Genomic DNA, 22,186 nt, shown 5'->3' with positions numbered 1-22,186 from the left:
CAAACTTCGTCCCTCTCTACCTCAGTCTTCAAAGAGGGATAAAATTTGAAAGAGGAGAGTTAGAGAGAAATTAAGGTTGGGGAGGAGCAAGGACTGATTTTTTTCCCGAAGGGTTGTAGGTGATGGTAGTGGCGATCGCAAGTCTGCCGGTGACTCTTACAGGCTTGGAGAAAATTAGGTTTCCCAAGAGATGTACAAATGTAACTGCATTCAGAAGTATTCTGTTTTGAGTTGTTCATATGGCGAGGTACTGAATAATAATTTTTCCGAAAAGTAGTATAGAATCATTTTTTTTTTTTGGAAGAGTGGGTTGAACAACAAAAAAACTTAAAAGTTTACCTAAACCTTCCACTCTGAGCTAAAAGATGTAGATTACATTATTGGATTGGACACCAAGCACATCAAAGGAGAATCATTTGCTCAAAAAATAAATATTGTTAATATCAACCTCACTACATTGTAATTTCATAATAGAAACTTCACTATTAAAAAATTATCTCTTATATACATCAACATCTATAAAAGATCATATACAAAATTTCCAACAAAAAAATTGTATATAAAAATTATGTAAATGGGATATTACATATCTAGAAATTGTTTTGTTGATGGAGAGGGGGCTTACTAAAGCCACAATTGACAAACCCATTTCTCTTACCTAATAATGATGAAAAAGAACCCCTATTTGAAGACTTCTTTGTTATGGTCTTTGAACTAGTTTTGGGTGTATAAGATTTTTGTGGATTATCTAGTCCACCTCCATAGCTCTTGCATGACTTCATCATCATCATCCTTTTCTTATAAGGATCCTCTTTTTTTGCTAGATCTTCTAAACTTTTCACATTAGATAGAGATGTGAAAGATTGAGATTTCCCTTGAAAATGCTTTGAAAGACCTCTCCTACAAATCCAAACATTTAACAATAAATAAGAATTTTTTTCTATAATCAAATCAGTTTTAGCTAGTTGCTTTTGTTCAATTTAGTTCGGGTCTTAGCCATTTCTCAGTGTACCGTTTCAAAACATAAGGAAAATAATAAAATAAAGATGAACTCACTTCATAGGTAATTGACTTATGAGCTCGGATAATTCGTACAGAGGACCTTTGGAAGAAGAGTCTTCGGAAGACGAATATGAATTTGAAGAAGAAGAAGATGCATCTTCTTCAAATTCCGACGAAGAACATGACCCAATTGAACTAGTTGAATCTTCTTCTTCGTCTTCGGAAGATGTTTTTGAAACCAAATGAACAAATTCTTCATCACCACCCATGACAACCCATTGGTTATTTCGAACACTCACCATAGGAAAAACATTATTCATGCCTATATTCATTGATATTATATCTTGAAAATACTGATTCTTTGCTTCACCCATAATATTGATCTTCAAACTTTAGAGATAGAGGAGAAATTATATTGAAAGAAGGTCACAAGTTATTTCTCAAGAAGACTAGTCACCTATATATACATATTTTTTGTTCCACAAATATGAAATATGTTTTAGTAATAATATTTTATTTCTTGTCTTTTTAAAATGAATTAGTTAATTAGGATAAGATAAATGGTGGAAGAAAGCATTGAAACCAATAAGGATTAGTTTAATTATTAATTGTGATTTGATTAATATTTGTGGGTTATCTTGAGATTCGACATTATCAGGTTGAAGTGTTCACACATTGAATATATAAAGGGGATAAGGTTTTATTGCTTGGAAATTAATCCACATCCATCCAACTCATCATCATCTTTGTCTTTCTTTTATGGGAAATGCTATGTGACGGAAAAAATGAGTGCGACCACAAACACAAAGCTGATGTAATCGACTTTCGTTGGTCTAGGTGTTTTTATCTTTACGTTTCTAGATCAATGTAAGTTGACTACATCAACTTTCTACCTATTATTGATTTCAATTTTCGAATCAAATACTAACATTTTCATTCTTGTATAAGTTTTTATTTGTTGAAAACATTCTTGTATAAGTTACTTATGAATTTGACACAAATTTAGGTTTGTAAGAAACTTATAGGTCAACAATATTCCGCGTCCATAAAGTCATATCCATTAGCACGATTACTATATTTTGTAATATATTCCACTTATTTTCTTTTTAATTAATGCAAACTCCACTAAAATAAAGTAGAAAACCTACTTATATTGTTTTTTTTATGAAAGAAAAAATACTTAGTTGCTAAACATGTGAATTATGAGAAATAGATCATACTAAACCTAAAACGTAACCCTAGGAAGAATCACATTTTTAAATGATTTGACATAAAGTCATACACTTTTAATAGTCATTAGTGGGCCTAAAACAACCAAAATAGAGGAAGATAAGGGATAAGAGAGAGTTGACTAGGATGGATGAACTAGTCATTGGCTTTGATTGGCACTTTAATCTCTACCATTCCTTCTTTTAGGTCCTCTCCATGCATTCTTCTCACTTATCCATAAACCTCTCAATGAAATCTCACCCACCTAAATGTTTTTTTGAACTATGTTGGATTCAATAAGTCCACGTAAATAGCTAAGTATACATGTACATTCACTTGTGGCCCTGTATAAACTAGTCCACGCGTTAACATATCCAATGACAATGATTTGGTCACCTATAATGATAAAACTATATAATGAGATATTAATCGAGAAGACAAAGATTTGACGATTACCAACAGTTCAACGTGTTTGAAGATTTGGAGAACTTAGTAACATGTATTTAAGATATCTCTTGTTATTATTATTATTAGATAGTAATTCTTTCGTGGATTAGTTAGGAAGCTTTGGAAACTGAAAAACGTTAATTTACTATGTAAATATGAGTTGGGTATTAAAGTTTTATAATTCAGTTGTTTCACTAATGTAACCAATCAAGCCACAGTTGTGGTGACTACTAATAAATTCATTATTGGTTTCTCTATAGATGTAAGTTGAGACTATGTAGGAAGATCTTTTACTGCATTACGTTAAACTATCTTGTCGGTATTTCAATTTATCTGTTTGATTGTCAAATAATCGTGAATTTACACTATAACTAGTTACGTAATGTCTGGTGCGTGCTTATAGACTTTTTGTTCATAAATAAGTTCTCTATTTCTTCTCTCTCAAGTAAATCAATTTAGGGGTACAAACATTTGGGGAGATAAGGGGAATGCTCAGTAGATCACTTTAACATATAATGACAAGTTATAGGTCATGGATCTCAACAAACAGATATGGTTGTCTAAAGAAATATTTCTATTTTTAGTCAATACCACCAAAGAGGATTGTATTTAGACTTTTTTTTTCCACGAGAGTCCCAATAGCTAGAAACCGCCAGTCTGTATTATGTGGTGATCGAGTAAAATTCCAATTCCACTAGATAAATGTTGTTTCTTTCATATGGAGGGAGGTACTTGTATTTTTCTCTAAACAACTCTATCATGACTCTTTATTCCACTACTAAAAAGTCTCTTTTACTTTCCGGTATGGGACTATTATTACTAATTTTATTATAAATTTCTTTTGGCTGTAATTAATCTTAGGATTGATTGGTGATTCCACCACTATTTGACTTAGTTGGACACTCACACTGCATGTTGAAAGGTCTCAAGTTCAACTTCCACGAAAGTGGAAATTCGTGATTTATTGAACGCGAATATAAATAAGATGGACGTTGGAATAAATGGACTCTCGTGCTCTATAGACGACCTTGAGAGTCATATACGGTCTTTAGAACTCAAGATGTCTTTGAGACGATAGATATAGAAGTTATCGAATTTATGATGTATCCATGTTGATGTGTCCATGTTATATAATGAAGCTCAAAAAAAAAAGAAAAAATAAGTGATTGGGCACTTTTGATGGTTAGGTCAAAGAGAGAGGGCGGCTAGCTAATCTTGACTAGAAGTGTATGGTTTTAGGGTTTAGACAAGATCTCCCTAGACAGGATTGGTTGTTGGTTGTTGGAAATTAGGGTTCATATGATGATGTTATTTTATGTACGAATTTCTTTGAACAGCCATGGGACCCTCTCCACACCACAGGATTGAATTGGTCGGTCGGTCATATTATTCGTATGAAGTGAAAACCAATTTCATCAAAAAAAAAAAAAAACAAGAAATGAAAACCTTCTTATGTTATCTTATTTTTTATTCAACATAAGAGCATCTCCAATGCAACACTCAACAAAAACTCAATTAATCCAATGTGTCAAGTATGAGTTGAGTTTCTCTTTCCTAGGTTGCATTATTGAGATACTCAATTCAAAATTCATCTCCAATGCAACACTAAAAAAAACTCAATATTTACTTTAGATTTACTTTTGGTTATTATTTTAATATATAAAATGTTGATGTGGACCAATGGAGATACAACAATAAATGTTGAGATACTCAAAAGAAAACTCAATTGTTGAGTTTTCTTTTGAGTATCTCAATATTTATTGTTGCCACATCATATTGAGACTCTAGTTGAGTGTTGCATTGGAGAGTGTTTTTTGTCAAAAACTCTAGTAGTCCTATGTGTCAAATTGAGTTTTGTAAGTTGAGTGTTGCATTGGAGATGCTCTAAGATATCACCAATTAGCATGTGATAAATCATTGCTTTAATTCTATGTTTTCGGACAAGTGCCTTCAACGAGGTTTTCTTTTATGATGGATAAGAGTTCGGGCCACTCATTATCAAGAAATCTCTCTACACAAACACAAAAAGGTAAAGAAAAAAAACTCTTTTCTGACCAAGAATCAAACCCTCAGCGTCGTCCATACCTACGTTTCAACAAGAAATCATCGTAGATCTATCCTTTTCAGTTTTTGCAACTAGTTTCAATCTCCACTTCCACAATGTTTAAATTTAACATCTAATAAATGGGTACTTTCAACCAGATCCAAGTAACACTCATTAGTGTTTTTGTTATTACAATATTTTATTTCACAAAAAAAAAGTACAACACCATATCATTTTTAAGTTTTGCTCTCTAAAAGAATTTGTTTTTGGGCACATGATCACTTTCAACTGTCATTTCGGATAGTGGGTTAGGCATTTTCAAACTTGCTTTGTACATGAGTTTAACAAAGATCAATCAAAACATACTAACTAAAGTTTTAGCAAGGGTAATTTTTTTTTGCATATTTAGCTTAGGTATTTTCCAATTTACTTTGGGGGACAAAATACGTTCTGCATATCGGACAAATAATGTTTCCCCTCGTGCATTTTCCAATATGCCTTGTGGAATAAACATATTTTTTTTATTTTACCCAATTTCAAAACAAATGCCGAAATATTTTGTATTTGTATAAATTGAGTTCGACAATTCATCAAAAAAAAAAATTGAGTTCGACAAGATTGAACATGCATTAAACAACATAACTATTCGAAGTAAAAACAAAGATATTTTATATTTTTTTCCTTGTGTATGTGGTACAAATATATAAACATTTCCACAATTGCTTCCATAATAGTTATAGTAATGTTGCTTAATGTATTTTCAAATTCGTGAAACATTAGTTAGACAAATATAAAACTTTCGTAATTTGATTCGAAAATATAAAGGGTAAAGTCAAGAACATATTCTTTCATTCACTAGGCAAATTGAAACATGCATAAACCAAAATGTTATTTATCCGAGAGCAAAAGTTCCAAAGAATATTTCGGAATTGCTTGGGGGACAATATGGAGTTTCACGGATAAGTTTATATGAAAATGCTATTGCAATTAGCTATAGGATTGCCCACTTTGACATTTTATATTGTAATTATGTGATGTACATAAGGATGAACTGATAAATACGAATGTAGTTCTACAATGAGAAACATCAAACAGAAAAAGAGTAAGGATGAACTAGTACTTTGTTCATAATATTTTTTAGAAGAACAACTTTGAAAATGTTAAGACAAAAGGGATCCACGAGAAGTTTGAGACTGGAGATCACATTTTCATAATTGCTCGTTGGAAAAAAAGAAGCTTCTAAAATGATAGAGATATTCCCGAGAGCAGAGAAAAAGGATGCCATATATATTGTGTTAAACGCTCGGTTGACCCGATGACGGTAGAAAGCACCGCAAATTACAACACCAACGAAATACTATTCCAAACGAAACCGATGACATCTTAAGGCCAAGCATACAGACACAACTGGCTTGGTCTGGTGTAATCTTGAACATTTTAGACTGCATGTGTCAAGACGACAAGCATTTCCTAATTTTGACTAAACAATCATTGCTAAGTATATAGAACAGAGATTTTCTTTCCAAAGTATTCTGCTAAAACCTAATCAAGATATACGAGAAGTACCATCTTTCTTTAAAGATAAATCAACAATATAACATTCCTTGCCAAAATAGTTTGAATGTTATGTTTGTTTAAAGCATTTCAAACAGATATCGCAATCTCATATCTGAATTCATTTTGACCACACTTCCTATCTTTTAAGCTTAAAACAACCCTGATCATGATATGACTTGGCTTTGTTTTCGCATTCATAGATACAAGTACATGAACTTATCTTGGGAAATTTATTGGAGGTTCCAAGCTACCAACAAGAATTGCCAGATCAATGTCTTTGTCTTCGAACTTTTTGATGAATGGATGGCTCTATAAAAGCAAGAAAAGAAAAATAAATTTCTAACCTGTTCTTAGTGGAACAGAGGAAACTGGTTAGAAAGCACTTACCAGAAGTTCTAATGACGACATTCTGTCACGGGGATCCTTTTGTATGCTGCAAGAAGAGTAAGATTTGAATTCTTTTAACAAGGTTCAATATTTGAATATTATCTGAGTTTTGAGATGAACACATTATATAACTTTTTATTATGACCTTAATGCCGTAGTTGAATTGGACAATTAGTAAATAACTACTTCACGAGATTGCAAAACTTTCGAAGCAGTTAAAATATGAAATATAAGAGACTAGATAATGGGATACATAAGGTTTGATGACAAAGATATCTAAGTAGTTATATAAGACATACCAGCCTGATATAAATGAACAAAACTCGGGCGAGAACTGGTCTGGTGGAGCAGAAGGGGGTGGTTTTCCAACAATGGCTTGCAAAAGCTCATAAAACTTGGGGGTTCCTTGCTCTTCAGATTGTACATAAGGAAAACGCCCTATGGCACATTCAAGTATTACCATACCCAAACTCCAGATATCACTGCTATAATCATAAGTACTCCCACTGATTCTCTCAGGCTGAAAGATAGAGATGAACTCATAAAAGCCCGCAAAGTTCAATCACGTAAAGGATATAAATTTGGCAAAGAATTTGTTCACCCAAATAATAATAGTTAGATGAGTCATTTCAGTGTTTTGTGAAACCCTGAGAAAGAAGTTTCGTCTTTTTCATTCGGGTGTTGTTGTTTTTCCGGAAAAGTATAGAGAACACAGTACCGCAAAACAAGCACACAATTAAAAATATGGAACTTACCGACATATAGTTATATGTGCCAACAAAGGTGTCTCGCTGACCCTTGGAGCTAGCAAGCATGGCGCTCACCCCAAAATCTGTTATCTTTACTTCTCCTTTCTGATTCACCAACAAGTTGGACGGCTTTATATCTCTATGAATAACATGTCTCTCATTGTGCAAATACACAAGACCCAGTAAAACCTGGCACAGCAATATAAGAAAGTTTTGGCAGAGAAGGCTAATTAGAAGAATTTCAAAGAGGAACTTCAATCTACTTCATTAGTGAGAAATGTGAAATTCAACATTAGGACGTATACCGACCTGCTTACAAACAACTGCAAGATAAGGTTCGAGTATTGTGTTAAGTTGTTTAATAACATCAACTAGAGAGCCACGATCCATGTATTCTAGCACAAGAGAAATAACCCCATTGTGGTAGAATGAGTGATAACAAACAACCACATGAGGACATTGTGATGCTTGATTTATTTTCACTTCCTGCACTATCTGTTTACGAACATCCTCTTGGATATTCATCTGGATGACCTACACAACAATAATCAAGTCAAAGTTTACGCTTTTTTACAAAGAAGCCTTCACCCACAATAATATTACAGCTTTTTTTTTTCAAATAATAAGTACGTTTGCAAAAACCAAGTAAAGCTAATCAACAAATTTCTTAATCCTATCCCCTCAGATTTCAGAATATAGAATGTCATGAGCTAGTACATAACTTCGTCGGTTTCGCATGTTATCCCCTTCAATAAAGGGAAATGAGATAAGTAGCAACAAGAAGAACCAAATTTCATATAAATCATCAAATAAGATGCATCCTAGAACAAGGTAGCAAGTGGGATATATATAAACAAATAAGTACCTTTAAAGCAAACAGAGTTCCAGCCCATTTATGGCGAACGAGTTGAACAACTCCACCACTTCCTTTCCCTATGACTTTGATTGTCTCAAGGTCTTCCAACATGAATTGGAAATCAAGCTCTTTAGCATCTGAAGGCTATTCAATAAGATATTCAAACCCAATTAAAAGAAATGGGGTACAAGAGCAAGCATTAATGTCAATAATCAAAAAGAAGAAACTATAAAAACTGGAAAGGTCTAATGTTGACAGGAGTAAACTGTAAATGCAAATGTTAACCTAATTAAGGAGAAGAAGAATATATATATATATATATATATATAAGAAGAAACCCCAAATTGAAAACTTACGCGAGTTTCATTTTCTTCTGAAATTAATCGAAGACCTTTCTGATTCAACAGTAGATCTCCATCATGAAATGTTCCGCTAGCAGTTCTAAAAACATCCATAATAGATTTAATAACTCTTGGATCGATTGATAAAATGAATTATTAAATAGAGAATCTGAAAAAGGAAAGATGAGAAAAAGGAATTAAGAATTTACAAGAAGTTAGTGATTGGGGTTTCTTGAGCAGGAACTGAGAGTTTTAGCTGCTTTAAACTCATAGGTTTCTTACTCTTCATGTTTCCCTGGGTTCTTCAAAAATTCGAGAGAAAGAAAGAGAGTAGAACTGTAGAAGGGAGAGTGAAAGAATTTCAAATAAGCAAGACCGCGGAAAAAGCTATTTACTGGTCAGTCTACAAATTTGCGCTACTCCTTTTCTTTTTTCTTTTTTTTGTCCTGGTCTGTGATTGTTAATTAATTACACTCAATTGGAAACAGATAGGGTTCTAACGGTTTTATTGCACCTCTTTCACAAACAAGACTACAATGGTTTATTTAATCTACTATTTTTTTGTGTGTGTAGTGGTTAGACACTCACTTTCACAATCCAGCAGTCCTAAATTCAATCTCATGAAAGTGGAAATCTAAGATTCATTGAACTTCGGTATAAATAAAATAAAGTAGATTAGATGGGGTTTAGGCTCCTTAAAATGACCTTTAAGGGTTGACGAGGATGTAACCCGTGCCCATGGGGCACAAACAGTACTTTCTCATATGAGTTCTTTTTATATTTCTTAGGAGTTCAAATGCTTTATACATTTTTGTGATATGTAGTTTCCAACCTCCCAACTATAACAAAAAAGAAAAGGATAATGTAATTACATTAGCTGACCATATTATCAAACATTAAGTGTGTCAAATGTTTGATTTATTACCAGTTGTAGTAGCGCAGCGAAACCAGTTCAAACGATTTCTGCAACGACTTCTTCCACTGCAACCAAACTATTAAAAACCCAAGATGTCCCAAGTCAGGAATATCCAGTTCATAATGAACTTAACAAACTACATCGACTGGTAAAGAATTTCATCGGAGAAGCTAATCCTGAAGCATAGAGAAATTTTTTAATAGAGCTAAGATTATTGGCATGTTAATGCAGCTAACTAAATGCTCATGGTCAAATAGATTTTGATAAAAGTTGAACTGCAACACATTACAAAATAGCAACCTAATCAGAAAATCGAAACACCTAAGAACTTAAAAATGTCAAGTTGCCAACCAAATTAATACTTTCGAGACCTGCAATCTTGACTAAAATAAACACATTAGATGAAGCTTCTTTCTTCGCCCTTTAATATTATGAAACAACTAGCAAACAAATTTTGCTTCATAGAAAAAACACAGTTAACAAAACATGAATACATCATAACTTTCTTTAAAGCATCTAGTGGTTTTACAAATAATGAATAGGCTTTAAATGGTATCCTCTACTCTAATCACATATGGCTGAAAAAACGTAACATGTAAATCCTATGCGCACCAAAGCACACAACAACGACCCCTAAACTGAAAGCGTGAAATAACCCTACAAAGATTACTAATGTAAGCCTGAATAAAAAATAAAAAATATGATACAAAAACGAAAACAGACCTATGAATTGTTATTGCATTTGTAACCAAAAGGATCCCTAAACTGAATGCATGAACTAAAATCTCAAATGGTTACTAATGTAATCCTGAACTAAAATCTCTAAAAGGAACGGTGTAAAATCAACTTAACAATCAAATATTTATAAGTCATGGCTGTTCACTGTTTACCTATTTCAACGACATAATTCTGATAAGAGCACTTACAAATAAAAGAAGTTGTATAGGTCTTCTTTAGAAAACATCACACATTCTCATCCAAATGTCGCATTTACGGCACCTAAATAACGTTACAGATATTAGTAACATGTAATGCAACAAAATGGAAGCACTCTAAATCACAAATCTATATCATATGGATTCGCTCATCAGTTTGTGCAACTAAAAACTCGACCCTCCGTAGGATAGACAAACATGGTGAATATGAATAGCAGAATCTAAACTTAAATCACATTGAATTAATTACCCTCAACAAAATCAGCAAGATGTAAGCTTAAATATATAGGGAGGGCTTTAAAAATCACCACATTGTAAGCTTAAATTACACAGATTTCTTCAAAGAATAAAATCAGCAAGATGGGAGCTTTACTATAAAGATTTCTCCTAAGTTATACTGACTCTAAGAGCCAATATGATAGTTGAACACCAAATTAGTGACTTAAATCACACTGAAGCCTAAGAGAGATACAACGAAGGACGAAGTCGCACTATATAGGAAAAACGAGGCTCAAATTTGTTGTGAACTATATATAGAGAGATAAGTGATAGTTCTTGTGTTTTATCGATCGAGAAATCTAATATGGCTAGAAAGACAAAATGTTTACCTGAGACAGTTGCAATGAAGGACGAAGTTTTACTTAACTTTAACAGACAAAGCATTCACCAAAACTGTAGAGACAAAGATGCCAAAATATTTAGCAAACTATATAGAGAGGGGCGACTGAGAAAATTAGAGATTTTTATGTGATATTACTCATTAGGCTAATTTTTCAACACAACATGAACTAAATATCAACTTCACCTTAAACCACTAACCCTACCTCCATAAATATTAACAAAACAAATTAAATATCAATCATAAATCTCTCTCTCTCTCTCATTCAATCTTAAACCATAACTCTTACGTGATTGAATACCCTCATTTTAGGAACTAAATATTACCTCTGGAGATAAGTTAGGGAGATCAAATACTAGCTAATGAGTTAAACTAAATTAACCTAATAAATTGAAGAATCTGTAAAATACATGAAGGCACCTATAATTTAAGAAGTAGAGGAATAAGAGGCGGGTTTGTAACTGAGACTGAAATGAAGTAAACTAAGGAAATAAAACATAAGGAAAGAAGTTCAGTCAATCGATGCTATCGACATCGAAGATGTTCACACTTTCTTGGTTTCCCCCTCGATATATCGAAGTCATGATATTCTTTATAGTAAAGGAACTAATTTTTTTCATATGAGTTCAAATAAACCCTCAATACATTTGACCAACCTCTATAGATAACTAAAACAAGCGAATAAAACAAACTGAAGCAGAAAAAGTAGATGAAACAAAATGAAGTAGAAACCCTAAATCAAAACATTCGACCAACCTGCCTAAAACTCATCTTCTGGGAAGCCCTACATCAAAACCTTAAATCGAGAACCAATGAGTAAGGGTATCTGGGGTGTATTTTTTGTCAAGTGATGTGGAGCGTCTGTAGCCCGTTGGTCTATCACGCGTAAGGACATCTATAGTAGCAAGTTAAGATTGTGGAGATCCAACTTAAAATCAATAGGTGATATTATAGTCTTGGTTATGAGAGTACTCTCAGGTATTGGTGGATAACCCAGAAACAGTGAATTTTTTTGTGGTATTGGAAATTTGAAATTTTGAGCCCAGATTTTCTTATTGTGTTCTGTTTCAAGTGGGCACTCTTTGTGGGGGAACACAACTTCCTTTACAATCAGCATGTTTAAACTTCTTGGTGTAAAAGGTGCAAATAAAGAATCACCAAGATCAAATTCAAGGCTTTTGGCTACCATCATAATAGCTGGTTTAGTACTTTCTGGAGAACTCTCTCATGTCAGCTATAGCAGCAAAACAACTTGTCGAAACTCGAAAGTCATCTGAAGTATAATAGATCAAGCAAAGATATATATTCCAAATCACTTCTTCTTAGGCCACTTTAAAACCCCAAATCTAAATCATTAAACCCTAAAACCCAAAACCAAATCATTAAACCCTAAAACCCAAACAAATGAAAACCAATGAGTAAACCCTTAAATGTTTTTTCATAGCCAGTCATTAAACCCAAAATTAAGTAGAACCCCTAGAACTTGAACAAATAAAAGCTAAGATATGAACAGCAACACAGTAGTTATCAATGCTAGGTCTTAAATTTCTTACCCTATTAAAGAGACTAAGAGAAGTAACTGGATCAAGAAAAATAGGAGCTACCTGCGATGTAGATCAGAGAGAGGACGACGAAGATGAGAGAGGGGGGGAGAGGAACTGCGACAGAGAGAGAGGGGAGGAGATGAGCTGCGACAGAGAGAGAGAGAGAGAGAGAGAGAGACAGAGAGAGGGAAGGACCAAAAAATGAGAGATGAGTGTTTGGGCGGGAGGGTAAGTTCAAAAAAGAGAATCTTTAGAAGATGTTTTTTTTTTCTCTCTCTCTCTCTCTCTGACAATTTAAACCGTGGATAAAAAAGGGTTAATTCCATTTTGGCCCCCTAAAAATGACCAACTCACCAAAATAGCCCCTAAATATGACCAGCTTCTAATATGCCCCCCATTTTCATTTTTCCGTCGGTCAACTGTTAGTCAACATTAATATCAGACTCTGATTTTCCTTTTTTAACCTTATATTTAAAATTAATAACCTTTTTGTCCTTAATCACTTTTTTCGTCGGGAATAGTTACCGGTGGATGGTCGGCCGACCACCTGCCGGCAATCCATCAACTCAAAGAAAAAAAAGGTTAACTGTTATATTCTTTTCCTTCCTTCTACACCACCACATCTTTCTCTCTTTTTTTTCTCTCAAAACAGAAGGATCTCAAACAAGAGGATAACTCATGTGTTTAATGAATGGAAAATCAATCTTTCACTTTCTTTCTCTCAAAGCTGAATGCTTAAGAACCTCATTTGAAGGTAAATAAACCTCTCATTTCTCTCTCCCCCAAATCCATAACCAAATCCCAGATCTGGGATTTCGCCCCATATCTTTTGAGGATTTGGTCGAATCAAATTCAAGTTGGGGATCCGATTTAACAAAATCCTTCGTCTGGGATTTGGTTGAATCCAGACAACATGAACAAATCTCAGATCTGGTATAGAAAGAGACAGAATACCAGATTTGGGATAGAGAGAGAGAGAGAGAGAGAGATTTGGTTATTTCATTAGAGCCCAGATATGGAGTACCCAGTTGTTCCTCATATCTCAAATGGTAAACGTACCATAAATAAATAGTGTTGTGTTATCCATGAAAAGATGAGAACTTGGAGTTTGGTGGTTGTTAAGCTGTAATGGGGGAAGAAATTCTGAGTTATAATCCAAATTGGAATTGTTTGGAAAGTGTTGTTACCCCGCAGGGCATGAAGGAGGGAAGAAAATGTAATGTATTTGATGTTGTTTTGGTGGATAGTTTAGAATTAATTTTGAAATTGGTAGGAGAGATTATTGTACCAGCCATCCATGAAGTTAGAGAGAGAATCTAATTCTTCAGTTTTTTTCCATCCACCAAAAGAATTCTTCTTTTACTTAATTGTTGTTTAAGAGATCACATGCTACTATGAAGATATCTTTGAATGTTTTAATTTCCTGTTTTAAGTTATCTTCTCTCACTTTCTCTATCTACCTCTTCCTTTCTTTTTTTTTATCTCTAAAATTGAAGTTTTGCTTCTAGAGAAACCTAAAGCTAGTTTTATGCTGCTAATGTTGTGAGATTAATGGGGAAGGACAAGAGATCCAGAGAGTTTAGAGAGAGGTTGAGAGATAATAGACGAGAAGGGGGTAAAGTAGTACAGGAAAAAATGTGAAACCAACTAAAAAGAAGAGAGGGATGGGAAAATTAGAAGAGGAGGAAAAAAAATTTGTTCTTCAGATGATGTGGTCGCTGGCGACCTGCTGGGCGGCGCCGGCGACACCATCTCCGGCAAATAAATAAATAATGGGACAGAAAAGAATGTTTTATAAAATTAAGGGCAAAGAAGTAAAAGTTATATTGACTGTTAAAGTTGACTGACAGAAAAATGAAAAAGGGGGTCAAAATAGAAGCTGGTCATCTTTAGGGGGGCCATTTTGGCGATTTGGTCATCTTTAGGGGGCCACAATGGAATTAACCCATAAAAAAAAAAAATCAAATTTCAGCCATTAAATCTGGTCTTAGAGGTAGGGCTGCGAAAAAAGCCCGTTGATTGTGAACCGCGTGGTGTCCACCCGAGTCCGGAGACACCCGAGACCGTCTGAAATCCAATCGGGGCAAACCCGAACCGACCGATTAGAGTTGTCGGGCCAGTCTCGGTTTTGAAGCACTGACCGGTTGTCACATTACTAAGCCCGGACCGCCCGGACCGATTTTCTTAACAATTGTTAGATTAAGAGATTAGTAACACTATCAGCCGTTAGATTAAGGATTTTATACCTGGGTATAAATAGGTTTCTATTGAGAATCAATCCAAGTCATTAGAGATAAACTTGTGATATATCACCTTTAGGCTTTAAGGCCTCAAAATATCTTAAATAAGACCGTCATAGTGCTTATTCGATTCATGAATCTTGATCCATTATTTTTTGGTGTAGTGGTCGGACACCCACTCTACAACACGGGAGCCCTAAATTCGATTCCATGAATAATTTATTAAACTTGGGTGTAGATAAAGTAGGATGAGATTAGTTGGTCTTTAGGCACCTTGCGATGAACTTTAAGGACATATGTATACGACCTATAAAGTTTAAATCAAACAAATATAGTTACTGAATCACGAATCCAACTTTGTATAGCATCAACTCAAAAACCATTTATCCGAAATATTGTTTCTCTTTTTCTAAAATACGTTTTGATATACATCCAACTCCGCTATAGACAAGTCACTTAGACTTGTTAAACAATAACAGGGCACCGCAATGCCACATATTATGTTGAAGAAAAATTTATCTGAAATTAATTTAGATGAAATGTATGTACAAAAGAATTTGGCATCCTTTCTCAAAATTGTGTTTTTTTTTTGTTGAAAGAAAATGCATTAAACCTTAGAGTCTCTTACAATATAGAAAGTAGAAAAATAAAATTACATAAACAAAGTAGAAAAACAAAATTACAGAACTGAGGAATTGCATCATGTCACTTCGATTTTTAGAGCATTCTTCATTCTGTAGCTTGCGAGTCTGACGGCGCATCTTGAGAATGATATGAAGTTTGATATTCAGAGTCCTTCTGGTTGATTGCCAAATAAAACTAGTACTTAATTTCTTGTAACACTGAAGATGGGTTAAACAGACACCCAAAGTTTCAAGAAGAAACGAGGATGTCTGCAAGATGGAACCAAAAGATGATTCTGAGTTATTGGAGGAGTTGAAGGAGATGTCCTTCGACCAAGATGGCAATGCGAGCAATTTGTCAGATAGGACAATTGATGTAGAAGATCATCAAGTCCGATTGATTTAGGGATCGTAGAGTTGTAGCTAGAGACCAACTACGATCGTCGAATTACGAAGTAATTCGCGGCTAACTTCGATCGGATCCTACAACGGGTTACACATAAGAGTGACAATTTGATATAGGATATGACTAGTGGGGGTGAGATATAATCATGGTAGTGTCACATAAACATATCTCATAGGCCTAAAAGGGAATTAGGCAAAGATAGTACAAAAAGGCCAAAAACAGGGTTTTGGGGCTAGACCGGTTCGGGTACTTCTAGGACTCGGATTGGGCTGATTTTTGGAGGGTTAATTGCTGATATAATAAAAATTATATCTGCCAATTTTTCGTGGTGTTTGGACCGCTCCTTCCTTAGGGAATTGAGAAAATATCAATAGTTGTTATTTTCGACTATTTCCCTAAATCTTATTCTAAAGGGTGTTTTAGGAAACCTAAAAGGAGGTGGATTCTTATTAGGGTTCTATATAAACACTCTTAGGACAGAGAATAAGGTGTGGAATTTCTCTTTAAGGTTTCTTACTCTACCACATGAAGTAGAGAGGAGAAAGTGAGCTAATTCCCATTACTATCTATCTAGTCAAGAAGAAAGGTGCTCTTCTTCCAACCACCATTGGTGTGCTAGCTAAACAACAAGGTGGGAGATCAAGTTGATTGCTCGTGTCCCAAGTAGAGGAGCTACGCTTGAAGCTCTTGGTCTTCTCATAAGCAATTGGAAAGGTTCGAGGGAAAAACTAGCGAATAAGGTAATCGATTATCTAGTTTTGCTTAGTATTATTATAGGCTTATGCATGTGATCCTGGGAATACTAATGTAGACATTAGATGTCTTATTTCCGCCACTGACATTAGTATAAGGGTGTAAAACCCAACAGTTATCCCTCCAGTATTCTCCATATACAAAGACCATATCCCCCTGAGTTCTACAAAGTAAAATCTGTTCAGATACCTGGTAAATGGGATCGCAGTCATAGCCCGAGTATAAATACCCAACTAATCTGACGAATGATCGCAAATGAATTACGACAAGGGGTGGAAGTGAAAATGTTAATGAACTTCAATAAAGAGTTAAATCTATTTAAAAACCGAACACAAAAGTAATCGACAAAACTTGAGTCGAGAGATGAGAAACAAAAGGCGGGCGATGGAGGTGGAATATAATATCTGAAATATAATATCCTCCAGGGTCGAAAGGCAAGTTTAGATCTAGTAGATAACCAAAGTCAAAAGTAAGTGACAACAAAGGAGCTGAAAGATCAGGAACAAATCCTATGCGATTAAGGAGAAATGTCGTTCACAGTAAATTATATCCTCCTGTATCGAAGATTAAATTAAGCATGAAATTTATAAGGATGAAAATAAATTCAACCAAAATCAACATGAAAAGTAACCAAGACTGATAAAAGTGAGCATAAGATGGCCGGCTGTGGGGAAAAAAGTTACAAAGATGAAAAGGTCGACAATCGATATCACCATGTAAAACAAACATAATTGATCAATAGAGAAACCTAGATCTGAAAGGAAGTAACACTAACAGGTTTCTTACAAGTAGTTTTTGGCTTTCTATTATCTAACTTTGATTTGTCTCGTAGACGGAGAAGTGACTTTTGAGGCTTCGATCCCTTAGAACAAAGAGTACGAGGATGGACAATCAATAAGACACAGACACAAGGTAAAGTTTGAGATTGGAATAAAATTATCAAAGGGTAAACCATAGATTTTGATGATATTAGAAATAAATAAGATAAAGAAGGGTATAAACTCCCTGGAAAATTGATGGACTAAATTGATAAGAGATGCTGGAACCCTCCAAAATGCATCGTCGTCCTTAGAAGTTGGTCGAAGCCTCCATGATTTGCTCCAAGTTGTTCCTTTGTCCTCTGCAGTTTGTTACCCTGGGATGCCAACACGGTACTGTGCAAGATAGTGAAACCCTAATTTGTAAGCTTTCGTCGTTGATTGTTTTGTTGTTGCCAATAGTAGGAGTTGTTTTGTTTATGGGGGATTCGATGCAGTTTGTCGTTCTTCTCTCAGCTCCCAGAACAGATTTGAGTCCTCTTCAGGGTATTTATTTGTCGATGATGATCCGTTTTGTGGTTGGTTATTTGGGGGGAGATGATGGAGTGTATTAGTGAGATTTAACAAAAATAGGTCATAGGGGGAGTAAATCTACTAATCTCAGTAGCTGCATGTGAAGAAACAGTGGGTGAAGATAGTTGATTTGGATCCATTAGTTGGATTAGGATTTGCGATGAAAAAGAAGAGGGAAAAAACAAAGGGCTTTTCTCTATGCTCAAAAAATCGCCTACCCCTTCTCAAAATTGTGCTTGTATGTATATCTTCAATATCACATTTGTGAACCAAATACCTATAGGGAATTTTAAAGGCAATGTGTTTTTTGTTAAAGGCAATGTATTTTTCTCCTAGGACCTTGTCAAAACAATTTAACCAATTATTGTTAGAGGCAATGCTCCTTTCGTCTCCGACAAAGATCCGACAATTTTCGGTCGACCGTAACTAAAAAAAATATCTTCTTCTTCTTCTCTTTCTTACATTACCCCAAAACAAAAGTTTCATTCTTTCCCATTACTTTATGAGTTTTCAGTTCATAAGCCCATCAAACCCTAGAAATCCAAATGCTCTTATACCCGATTACTCCATTGATTTGATCTTTGTTAAATCACCAAATTTCAGTAGCAGAATTAGCAAACTCACATCTTAATCTCATCAAAGAAGATCAGAATAGGAGGTCATGAGAACTCTTTTCACCTTATAAATCATGAAAATATTCCTTGATTAAAATCAAATCGTATTTCTCTCTACATGTATAAACAAGGAAGGAAACCCATGAAGCAGCTAATACAACATTGCAAACAACCTGGCTAGGCCAATCACGAACAAAATCTTCAAATTTATTCAAAGTAAACCACCAATCACGATCAAGATCTTCAAAGTAAACCCTCCATAGAGCCATACTTATATGAATAAAAATCTCACCTTTTTAGCGAACCAACTGTGAAAAGAAGAATTTCTATCACATAGAGCAATATACACCAGATGAATATGATGTTTTGATTAGTAAATGATCATGTAGAGTTGATCCTAAAATTTCACTTGCGATTTCAGATCCATGACCAAAAACAAATTTCTTTAAGATAAAACATCATCAAATTCCTAGGGATTACTGCAATTACAGAATGGAGTAACAAATTAAAAATGATCCATTGCAACAAAAAAAAAATCAAGAAGAATCCAACAGATGCCATTAATAAACCCCTACAATTATCTACCTAAAATATCATTCGATACAATTCTTGGCGGAAGAAGTTAATACCCTAAGAGCATCCCCAATGGTTAGCACCAAAAAAAACACCAAAAAAGAATCTTCACCAAATTTTTTGGTGTTTTCAAATTGGGGAACCCAAAGGCAAAACACTAAAAGTCTCACCAAATCACTATTCATCACACCAAATTTCATTTTTACCATTTTTTAACACTAATTTTTTTTATAAAATAAATTTAACTAGTTGAAATTACAAGACTTAAACTACAAATTAAACTAATACGACATTTTAATAAAACTACAAACCGAAACTAATACGACATTTCGACCGTTGTACTCCGGTTGCGTGTTTTTTTCCTATTTGCGTCTCGTTAAACGAATTCATTAAATGTGGTCATTTTGACCGTTGTACTCCGGTTGCGTGTTTTTTCCCTCTCAAACCAAGGTGTATGTCTTGTTTAATCAACCCAGACACTATGTCTTGTCCCCTCAAGTCTGCAAAAGTTGTCTTGTCCAGTCAACCCTGCAAAAGTAGCCTTGTCCGCTCAACCCAGAGTATCTTATTGAACCCTCCCCTATAAAAGTGTTGTGGCATGGAGAGGTTGTTGCAGAGTATTAGTTAGAGATTATAAATATACCTTGTTGCTCGAGCGTTCCCATTGATGTCTGGTTCATCGTCGTCTTTTTGCTTGATCTGTAATCGTTCCGGGCATTCCATGAGCGAGTGTGGATGGAGTTGGTGTTATTGTCCGAACGATTGTCATGATTATCTAACCTTGAGTTATGCAGACGGAGTTAGTGGAAGAGGTGGTTATCTTCACTGCAAAAAGTGCAACTATTTTGATTGGGTTTCAGACTATATCGATCGTTTGTTAAAGGTTAGTTTATTAGGTTACGATTGTGGTTATATGTATACATAAATTTTATTCCCAGTGTAACATAGCAAATATGTTCAATTTATTCAGGAGGTGGCTGAAACACCATGCCCTGTTTGCGATGAGGTTGGACACGATCATAATACATGTCCGGGAGTCGAGCCTAAAGACGAACCTCCAACGTATTATTCGGGGGTGAGCGATTGCGATTAATATATGGGATCCCAATGTTTTATTACGAATATTAGAATTCCCTAAAAAGTATAATTATGTATGTTATTTCTATGAAACGACATCTACTTTGATTCATGGAGTACTTTTTTTTTATTGAAATGTCTCCGAAAACCCGGAGTACACAAAATCGATAACGGTAGAAATGAAAATCATAATAGTCCGATTATGTGTTATTAAGGGTATAAATAAAAATATTTAAGGTAGTCATGATTTGGGCAGTTACTGTTCACGGCACAGCAGATTTTTGACAATCTGCTGTGCCGTTGGGTGGAGAATTTTCAGGAGATCACCAAAAATTGGCGATCTCCTGATCCGTTGGGGATGCTCTAATAGATCCATTAATTTACCAGAAGGAAGAAGAAGAGAGAGAAAGTTTTTTTTTAAGGTTAGGTCCCTGGTCGGTGGTTTCCAGCCGGCGACTTGACGACGGTAGGTTAAACTCTGATTTAGGCATTGCCTCTTAAAAGGACATTGCCTTTTAAAGGACACTGCCTTTAACCAAACCAAAGATTGCCTTTAGCGAAATTGCCTTTAAAAACTTTGGGCATTGCCTTTAAAATCTCCCAAACCTATATGACTATATGCATCATACCTTTGTGCTCGTCTAACGAAAATACATTCCATTATCTTAGGATATATTTTTACGCGTTTGGGAAACAATATTTAGACCACAAGGAGCTACGACCACACATTAATTAATCTTAAAAGGGGCCTTTTAGCTGATCCACAAGTAGGGGTGGGAAACGGATCAGACGGGGTAGTCTGCGGTCACTTACTCTTTCGGTCCGTGCGGACAATTTGTCCGGTCGGACAAATCAGGCGGTTACTTGACAAAATTCGGTTGTCTGTTACCTGTCCGTGTCCGCCTAAATTGTCGGACAATCCGTGTACCGGATCGGTCGGACTCGGACACAATGTTTTTTTGCTTGAATGCCTATAAAAGATACTCATTAGGATTTCACCCAAGCAAAGTCGATAAAACATAATCCCACATTGTAAATTTAGTATTTCCATGCATATACGTGTAACTGTGTAGTCTGAATGTTAACGATAATAATTGATTAACATACACGTGTAAGTGTGTAGTCTAAATTTTAACTACATTAATTGATTATAATTATTTATATATGATTAAAATGTCCAAGTAAGTCGAAAAATATCAATGGATCAGGCTTATCGGTCGGACTCGGGCGGAATGCCGGTTAGACCCTTTTGTCTGTGTCCGTACGACTAAATTTGGCAGTTCGGTCGGGTAGTGTTCGTCTCGGACACCGGGCTCCCATAGTCACATCGGATCCAGGCATTCGTGGGTTGATCCGAGCTCACATGCCTTTTTCCCACCCCTATCCACAAGTAAAACTATTCATTTTCTTGTGAGATAACATATTTATTAAGTAATTGCCTCAGGCTACCCTAACAAATTCTAAGGGAACTCTAAACTGAGTAATAACGCATTAGTTCGCAATGGTACACTATTTTATTCCGGTATGTATGGAGTTATAGTCTGACGAATAATGCAACTTTTGACATAAAGTTTTCTTTTGCGCGAACTGTTTTTTTTTTTTCAAAAAAAGGTTTCATTTTAACCATCTTTTACAAATCTTTTAAACCAAGCAAAATCATATGGATTTATAAACCATAGGGCTCAAGAGTCCGAATCCTACGTATTCATGATTCTCAAGTTACACACTAAAATAACTCCATAGACAAAAACTTTTATTTTATAAGTTGCTTCCTTTTATTCAAGTACTATTTCTTTTCTATTCCTAACATTTTCGAGTTAGATAAATATAAGTTGTGGCACTGTCAACTAAGAAAATAAACCACACAACACTAATTTGAAATATAAAACAGACGGGCAATAGCTAAAGGAGTCTTTTTATTGAACACATTCGAAGTTACAGACATTCATATACATTAGTTAGA

General features: G+C 34.8%; 3 protein-coding genes across 6 annotated transcripts in view; all 3 read right to left on the bottom strand.

The window, feature by feature from the left end:
• The window catches only part of LOC147566249 (uncharacterized), a 68,922-nt gene that overhangs the window by 5,721 nt on the left and 41,015 nt on the right, over positions 1-22,186 (bottom strand). The gene's annotated exons all lie outside the window — the stretch shown is intronic.
• On the bottom strand, positions 416-1,461 carry LOC147566257 (uncharacterized). Its single transcript, XM_086652743.1, has 2 exons — positions 1,057-1,461; positions 416-900 (listed from the first exon to the last, which is right to left on the bottom strand). Exons 1-2 carry the CDS (start codon positions 1,374-1,376, stop codon positions 591-593), a joined length of 630 nt encoding a protein of 209 aa, XP_086508869.1. The 5' UTR covers positions 1,377-1,461; the 3' UTR covers positions 416-590.
• Positions 6,257-12,887, bottom strand: MKK6 (MAP kinase kinase 6). Of its 4 annotated transcripts, XM_086652722.1 has the most exons (12): positions 12,667-12,887; positions 11,052-11,115; positions 10,435-10,507; positions 9,518-9,584; positions 8,802-8,928; positions 8,608-8,692; positions 8,261-8,395; positions 7,705-7,929; positions 7,402-7,584; positions 6,946-7,166; positions 6,647-6,692; positions 6,257-6,568 (listed from the first exon to the last, which is right to left on the bottom strand). In XM_086652722.1, the coding sequence occupies exons 5-12, from the start codon at positions 8,879-8,881 to the stop codon at positions 6,476-6,478; spliced, it is 1,068 nt and encodes a 355-aa protein (XP_086508848.1). In that variant the 5' UTR covers positions 8,882-8,928; positions 9,518-9,584; positions 10,435-10,507; positions 11,052-11,115; positions 12,667-12,887; the 3' UTR covers positions 6,257-6,475. The 4 variants fall into 4 exon arrangements, with proteins under 4 accessions (XP_086508848.1, XP_086508849.1, XP_086508851.1 ...); XM_086652723.1 differs by lacking the exon at positions 10,435-10,507 and having other exon boundaries at positions 12,667-12,879; XM_086652725.1 differs by lacking the exon at positions 11,052-11,115 and having other exon boundaries at positions 12,667-12,879.

The sequence above is a fragment of the Eschscholzia californica genome, unplaced genomic scaffold, assembly GCF_041429995.1.
Source record: "Eschscholzia californica isolate CP2 unplaced genomic scaffold, dmEscCali1.0.p SCAF_1, whole genome shotgun sequence".
Taxonomy (NCBI): domain Eukaryota; kingdom Viridiplantae; phylum Streptophyta; class Magnoliopsida; order Ranunculales; family Papaveraceae; genus Eschscholzia; species Eschscholzia californica.
Note: the sequence above shows the minus strand (reverse complement) of the source record. Positions and strands in the feature narration are given on the sequence as shown.